The sequence below is a fragment of the Mus caroli genome, unplaced genomic scaffold, assembly GCF_978045245.1.
Source record: "Mus caroli unplaced genomic scaffold, Mus_caroli_1 scaffold_14, whole genome shotgun sequence".
Classification (NCBI taxonomy): domain Eukaryota; kingdom Metazoa; phylum Chordata; class Mammalia; order Rodentia; family Muridae; genus Mus; species Mus caroli.
This window is the reverse complement of record NW_028227269.1, coordinates 54,778,877-54,786,554: the sequence shown is the minus strand read 5'-3', so window position 1 is coordinate 54,786,554 and position 7,678 is coordinate 54,778,877. Positions and strand designations below refer to the sequence as shown.

General features: G+C 50.6%; 1 protein-coding gene across 1 annotated transcript; it reads left to right on the top strand.

Moving 5' to 3' along the window:
* The first annotated feature begins 3,909 nt into the window (after positions 1–3,909).
* Nkx2-8 (NK2 homeobox 8) lies at positions 3,910–5,256 on the top strand. The gene is made up of 2 exons (XM_021179726.2): positions 3,910–4,057; positions 4,697–5,256. The coding sequence occupies exons 1-2, from the start codon at positions 3,910–3,912 to the stop codon at positions 5,254–5,256; spliced, it is 708 nt and encodes a 235-aa protein (XP_021035385.1).
* Positions 5,257–7,678: the final 2,422 nt, after the last annotated feature.

The window sequence follows — 7,678 nt, the reverse complement described above, 5'->3', positions numbered from 1 at the left end:
AAAAAGAAAAACCTTTTCCCTCAGAGACCAGGAACAACAGCACCAGCAATGGAAAAACCTTACTTTAAAAGACTTATAGAGCATCTCATATATTGTTACTTGACACTAAGCAATAAAGTATGTCTTTAAAAAGATGTATTTATTTACTTTATGTCTGAGCACACTGTAACTGTCTTCAGACATACTAGAAGAGGGCATCGGATCCCATTACAGATGGTTGTGAGCCACTATGTGGTTGCTGGGATCAGGACCTCTAGAAGATCAGCTAGTGCTCATAACCACTGAGCCATCTCTCCAGCCCTCCTTTGCTATTTTATCCAACAACTGATAAAGAGGGGAGAGCAGCTGCTGTGAGGTAAAATGCCCTGGTAGTGGAGGGCCCTCTGTCTGTCAAGACGATTCCACAGCATTGCCTCTCCCCTCACCATATAGAGTTGCAGAAATTTATGAAACAGAAAAAGAAGGAGGAGGAGGAGAGGAGGAGGAGGAAGAGAGAGAGAGAGAGAGAGAGAGAGAGAGAGAAGGAGGAGGAGGAGGAGGAAAGAGAAGGGGGAGGAGGAGGAGAAAGAGAAGGAGAAGGGGGAGAGGGAGGAGGAGAAGAGGAGGAGGAATTTCCTAGTAGTACCTTTTAAGCATCCGCTGTGATAAGCATCTTTGTGTAAGATTTGAAATGTGTGAATGGTTCAAACATTCTCAGCATATCACACCTCCAAAGATTAAAACTTACTCCAGTTAGGATGTACTAGACCCAACTACAGAGAAACAAACCCTCACAATTAAGCAACAATCCTCACAAACTGTGCTGCATTGCTGACTAAGACACTAACCAACATTTGAAAATCTAGAAAAAAATGCCCCATAAGAGAGATAGATATTAACTTATAATTCCAAGAATCTCTTGTGTATGGTGCTGGGGAAGGATGCGCACACATGTATCTCCAGTATGCAAAGAGTTCTTCTCACTCTTTTCCTACTGGCCTAGTAGGAATGATTTTCTACACCTAAGCCTTTCATTCTCTGAGGTAGAAGAGGCAGTGAAGAAAGTCCCTTCCTCTAAGGAGTGCCTCCTCTCTTCTATTTTTTTTTTTTTTCAGAAGGCATAGTTTGCATGGGACAACCTCCTCAGGTTGTCCTGTTTTTGGGTGCAGACTCTGGGAAAGAATGGATATAAAGTTTCAGAAAAGAACCCTAGGAAGAAGGTGAATATTCAAGGATGTGTTTGAGCAGGGAAATGACCGGGCTCTGTATGACCAAGAAGTGTGACTTTTCCCAGGACAAATACATGCACACAAGGCTGGGGCTGGAGAATGTGAAGCGGGAACTGATATTTAGAACACATCCCAAATCCAAGTTCTCTCTCAGAACACAACGGCTACAAAGGGGATGCAGAGCGTGGGAGCCAAAAGCAAATATTTGATGCTGAAGAGCTCTTAAGAGCTGAAGAGTGTCATTTGCTTATTTCTACATGTCAGTGTGGTTTTAGAATGTTAAATAGATTAAAAGGCTAAGAGAGGTCAGCCATCCCAAGGAAGACTCCTGTATATTTCCTATCCTGCTTCTTCCTAAAATTGTTAACTGTGGGGCCACAGTCATCTGGAGAGTCCTTCACAAACCGAAAAGTTAACACACAGACTCCTAGAATGTCCTGCAAGGTGGATCAGAGTCTACTGACGATGAATCCCAGCATAGAGAGGTCAGAGAAAATCGAGAGGGAATGAGAGTCAGAAACTAATAGTCTAAGAAATTACCAAATCTATTCGTCTTGGAAGAAAGCAGGAGCGGGGGTAGGGGACAGATCGGAGATAGAGAATCTCAAGATTGTCTATTTTGCCAGAGGCAGAGGATGCACAGGTTTCCAGGCCTGAGCGGCTTCACCTGGCATAGCTTCCAAGTTCACAGAGTCTGGGAATCTACACTTAGGCTTCTCTAAAACTCTACCGCCTCCCGCCAAATCTCTGGCTCCCGCAGGAGTTTTCTCTGCATAAAGGTCAGCACAATCATTTCAATTTAATCTCATTTAAAAAGACATAACTAATAAATCTATTGCCAGGACCACAGAAAGACAGCCAGCAGAGTCGATCGATCTCCCAATCCCATTGAATCCCATTGAAAACCATGACAACACCGGACAAGCTCCGATTTATCCCAGCTAGCTAAAGCGCATTGTGAGCAGACGTCAATCACGCATTATTCCGGACTGAACAAATGCAAAATCTTTGCTGGAACAAATGCTTCCAACAGGTCCGGGCGTCCCAGCTCTATTTCCCCTTTGTTTGTGGCCTAGCAGTTGGCCTGTAGTGGGCTAGCCTCCGCCCGACCACCCAGCGCGCGGTGCCACCGGCCACTTTAGGCACGCTTGGTAGGACCGCAGCTGGGGGTGGACGCAGGCTGGGTGAGGCGGGGGTGGGGGTGGGGGCGCCACGCCCTTGTCAGGTTCGAATTCAGCCTCAGCAAAGCCCGGTTTTCAGATGTGGCTACCCAAATGTAGCTCTCATTCCTGAAATTTAGAAACCAGGTACCCAAATAACTAGCTGGATAGAAAAAGGCTTCTGAGACCGCACTCAAGCGCTAGACTGAAGCCAGAGGAAGACTAGAAAGGCCAACAGAATGTGCCTGCTGCTGCCGGATTCTGCCCTCTCCTACCTCCTCCACCCGCCTTCCACGTGGATCATTTTATCTGTGTCCCCTTGGTGACTAGAGGATCTGGGAGACATCTCCTGTCAGGCACATTTCTTTTGGGCAGGCCTGCCGCTAATTCTGCCTATCCGCCCATTCTGATGAAGCTGTGGTGTGGTCTGCTACACTGTGAGCAGTGAGTAAAGAAGACCATTGATTGTCCCTTCCTATGCTGCTAGCTGGCACCGACTTGGGTGATATGGAGATGAAGGGCAGGGACGAAGCCCTAGTGACAATACCAAGGAAGCTTTGGTAGGCCATCCTAAAATCTGCTACCTCCCTTGGGTCCTAGAATGGAGGAGCTCAGCCACAGAGTCCCAGAATCAGGATCCATAGAGGCCAGACCAGGATGAGCATTTCGGGACCTGGATTTTGGCTTTTTTGCTGGCCTGAGGAGACAGACACAGGTCCCAAGCTCTCCCACAGGCTTCCAGCCCTTTCAGACTGTGGTGTGTGTGTGTGTGTGTGTGTGTGTGTGTGTGTGTGTGTGTGTATGTATGTGTGTGTAGGCTCCTGCAAAACCTGTGCCCCAGACATCTGGAAAGACCAGGCCATCCTCTGATATCTAAGGAATGCTACCAAAAAAAAAAAGTGCGCCAGTTTAACGTAGTTATAAATCACTTTCCAAATAATTACGAGAAACTACTATTCCAGCAGGGAAGCTCCGGGGTGAAAAACAAACAAAGAATAATAAAGTCGCCCCACCCTCCCCAGCTCTACCACCCAGCCCAGGCCCCACGTCAGCCTGAGAGGAGAAGGAAGCTGGGGCTCAGTTGGGAGGACCGTGGTCACTCTTCGCCACCCAAGATGTTATTCACTGGTAACAATCCCCATTATCTGTCCCCACTTTGGTCTAATCAGACAATCGCTAATACCAGGCCAGCTTCCTGCGACCTCTGGGAGGTAGTCTTGCAGAGGGGGCGGGTGCCGGGCGGGGCGGAGCGGGGAGTGGGGGGGGGGGGTCGGGCGGAGATGGCACCTTCCGGATTTGCCCCGGCTTCGCTCCAGCACTCATTCAGGTACTTAAGACCCTGGACACCCCGACCGCGGTTTTCAAAGCCCTCCAAGTGGCAAGGGCTGTTAATATAAATAGGGATTCCTCCCGCAAAGGTGCTTACGACTCAAGGCCAGCGCGTGGCGAGCGCCTCGCACTTCCATCCTTAGGAGCGGCGTCCCCAGCTGTCCCTAGGTCCCTAGCCTACCCTGCCCCCCACCTTCTTCCGCTCCTCGGCCATGGCCACCTCTGGACGTCTTGGCTTCACGGTGCGCAGCCTCCTGAATTTACCCGAACAGGATGCGCAGCCCAGGGTGAGGCGCGAGCAACAGACGTGCGTTCCACAGACCGCCGCCTGGCTGGAGTCGGAGCGCAGCCACTACCTGTGTGAGTGAGCCGGGACTGCGGCCGGGGGTGGGGAGTGCGGAGGAGGGACCCAGCCAAGCCTCTGGGGTCAGGGATGGAGAGTGGAGATTCCCAACCCAGAATCAGGTTCCTTCCACCCTAGAGCAAGAGCAAAGCTCTGGTGGTCCTCAAACCGACAGGTGGTGCGTCTGGGTCCACACATCCTGAGAGCAGATCTTGGACCTGGACTGCTGAGGAAGGTAGTGGTTTTGGTGTCTGGTGATCCGAAAAGATCAAGATATTTAAAGATTTGAAACCTTCCTTTTGTGTCCCAGGGCTTTGCTAACTTTGTCAAAACAGAGGTGGCCGGTATGGGTGACTCAGCTTGTGGGAAACTAGTCTGCCAGCTCAGTTACTGTTGCGACTCCTTTAAGAGAACCCCAGGGTGGGTTTCTCTGGGGCATCATCTCAGGTCTGCCGATTACTCTTGTAGTATGGTTGAGGTCCTAAGAGTAGAGGACGTGGGTACCCAGATGTGAATACAGCAAAGCAAATGGGTCGCAAAACCCGGAGCAAGAGAATAGGGACTCCAGGTGAAGACGAGGGTGGGAGACAGGTCCCAGACACCCGCAGAGGCTGGCCTCTCACCAGGCGACATCTGCTTTGCTTTGTGGTTCCCAGCCTCGGATGAGAGCGGCCTGGAGACAAGCCCTGCAGACTCGTCGCAGCTGGCTTCCCTCAGGAGGGCGTCCCCCAGCTCCGACCGGGAGAAGAGGAGGAAGCGGCGGGTGCTGTTCTCCAAGGCCCAGACCTTGGAGTTGGAGCGGCGCTTTCGGCAGCAGCGCTACCTGTCGGCGCCCGAGCGTGAACAGCTGGCTCGACTCCTGCGCCTCACGCCCACGCAGGTCAAGATCTGGTTCCAGAACCACCGCTACAAGCTGAAGCGAGGGCGAGCGCCTGGGATCACAGAGCCTTCGGATATGGCAGCATCATCTGATCTGCACGCCGCTCCCGGCCTGCTGCGCCGCGTAGTGGTACCCGTGCTGGTTCACGACGGGCCAACGAGCAACAACGGCAGAGGTGAGGGGACCTCTGCCATGCCCCAGGACAAGTGCAGCGCACGCCCGGCCACTGCGTGTCCGGTGCCAGGCTACACCGCCTTCGGACCGGGCTCGGCCCTAGGCCTCTTTCCAGCCTACCAGCACTTAGCACCACCAGCTCTGGTCTCCTGGAACTGGTGAGGCTGCTGCGGAGTGCCTAAAGCCACCCTAGACTTGGGACATTGCTGTTTGGTCCACCGCAGTAGAGCTACAGCCACACCGAAGTCAGGACCCTTGCAGGAGCCCTTCTTGAGTCCTGGGTCCCTGGATTGACCTAACCAGCAATCGCAAACACACACACACACACACACACACACACACACACACACACACTGTCACCAAGACTCCGGATGGTTGCCCCGGCGCCAGTCCCAGAGCTAGATTTTATTTCTTGAGCATTATTTGTATATTTTAAAATAGCGACTTGTATGAAGCAACTTATTTTTAAAAAAGTGTTTTCCCCTTGACTTGTTGTGCTAGATTATACTGTGGAGGGTTGGGTCCCTGGCGCTCCTGCCACTAAAGGGATGGAAACTGGTTTCCCTTGGCTGGAGGTGGGAAGACCATTTACACTGAGACCCATCACCGGTTATACTGTAGGTCAGAATAAAGTCCCAACAAGACTTTGGCAAGGAAAGGGAGTAGGAGAGGCAACGGAGGCAATCTGGGCGTCTCTGCAGGGTGAAGCTGGGGATTCTTTAGTCTCTGGCTCAAAGACTGAACGTTTATCCTGCCCCTCGAGCAGGGTCCTGACTCAAGGCTGTTTCCAGAACTTGAGGATTGAGGAGCCTGGAACCAAGGAACTTTGAACATACAGTTAATGCCATGAGCGCTTCAATATGCTGTGGTTTCCTGCCTCCTCTACCCGGCAGTGATGGGACTGGCTAGGGAGGGTATTGAAGAAATATAAAGGGCCACAGAATGACCTGCCCAGGGCACTGTTTCCAGGCTACCCTAGGGAAAGAAGGTAATGCTAGGATTGCTATGCTGGGGTGTGGATCGGCTAGTAAGAGTCCAGCAGTGCACACACGGAATGATCTCCTTTCCATTCCAGGCCTCGGTCTGCGCCTGTTCTTTTCCTGAGTATATAGAGAGGAAGGAACTCCAGGGCAGGCAGTCGCTGTCTCTGAAGCTGTGACCTTATCTCTGGAAACCCATTTCAGAAAGAGGAGAGGAGAGAGGTGTCCAGTTGGTCCAGGAACAGGGACAAGGCCCCTGATGAGGACTGAAGAAAAAAGCATTAGGCTTGGTAAAGGTCCTCGATTTCTTGTCCAAAGAGGAAGAAGAGGAGGAGGAGGAGGAGGAGGAGGGGGAGGAGGAGGGGGAGGAGGAGGAGGTATCAAGGTTGTCACCTGGAATGGGGGTGGGTGGATGGTACATTTGGGTCTCAGCTGCCTGTCACCTTGTCTTCCATATGGATGTGGCTATCTTAGAAGAATCTCCATCCTTAAACCTCCTTTTGTGCTGGATACTGAAAAAGGCATTGTCAGGCCTAAAAAGGACCTAGACAAAATCCTCACTGTTTCAATTCAGAACTCTGTTTAATCAATCCCTGGAGACAATGTAGTGGGTGTTAGGCAGGACAATAGTATCTTTTTAAACCTTGTGGCCTTCAGGAAGACAAAGGGCTTGAATTTTATGGGCTTACAACTTCAATTAGAATAGTGCCAATGTGCATGGGAGATTATCAAATTTGTATCATAAAACCCTTTTCTAACAAATGATTGGTAGGGAGGGAGCCCCAACATTGTAAGACATATATTGGGACCTGTAGGAGCTTCTCTGTTAGATTTGGCTGAGCAGATGTGAAAGAAAGAGAGGAAGGGATTTCTGAGGAAGGCCTGGGTTGGGATTTGTAGCTGGCTGTGAGCTTGGCTCTTCCATGCTCTTCCTGCATGAATGGGAGAAAGTTTAGAAGAGACCTATTCAGCAGATCTTGGACCCTGTGGAGTGGGAAGGGTCTATAAATGTGAAGTCTGAAGAAAAAAGGGGTGGGGTCTGTAGGGAGGCTGATTTAACCAGGGTGTGGGGAAAGTGTACTCACATCCAGATTCATCATGGTCCTAAATGGTGAGCCAAATTTGAGTCACAGCAGGATGGACCCAGTGAGCCAACTGTGCTCTGGGCAGGAAGGGGACAGTGGCACCAGCAGGCATGATATACAAACTGTTAGTCTTTTATATTCTTTTGCCATTGGCCAGAAAGTCCTTCCTTTAGAAATAAAAGACCCCATGGAAAGAGAAAAATGCATCCACATCTCAAGGTTTCATTTTAGAGACTCGGGTTGGCATCTATGCTCTTCTGTCCATACCTATGATCAAATAGAAAAGCGCTCATTTCCTCTGTGGCTCAAAATCTGAATCCAAGTCTTTTCTGCCAACAGCTGTGAAGACAGTCAGGGGCTCCCTTTCCACAGGGTCTCCCTCCCCAGAGCAAGTGTCTGATCCTGCCATCCACCATGGACATGACAGGATAGATTCACACTCAAAAAGCGTGCAGTGAAGTTTGTTGTGTTTCCAGGTACATTCATAGCTGATCTCACAGAAACCTTACACACACACAC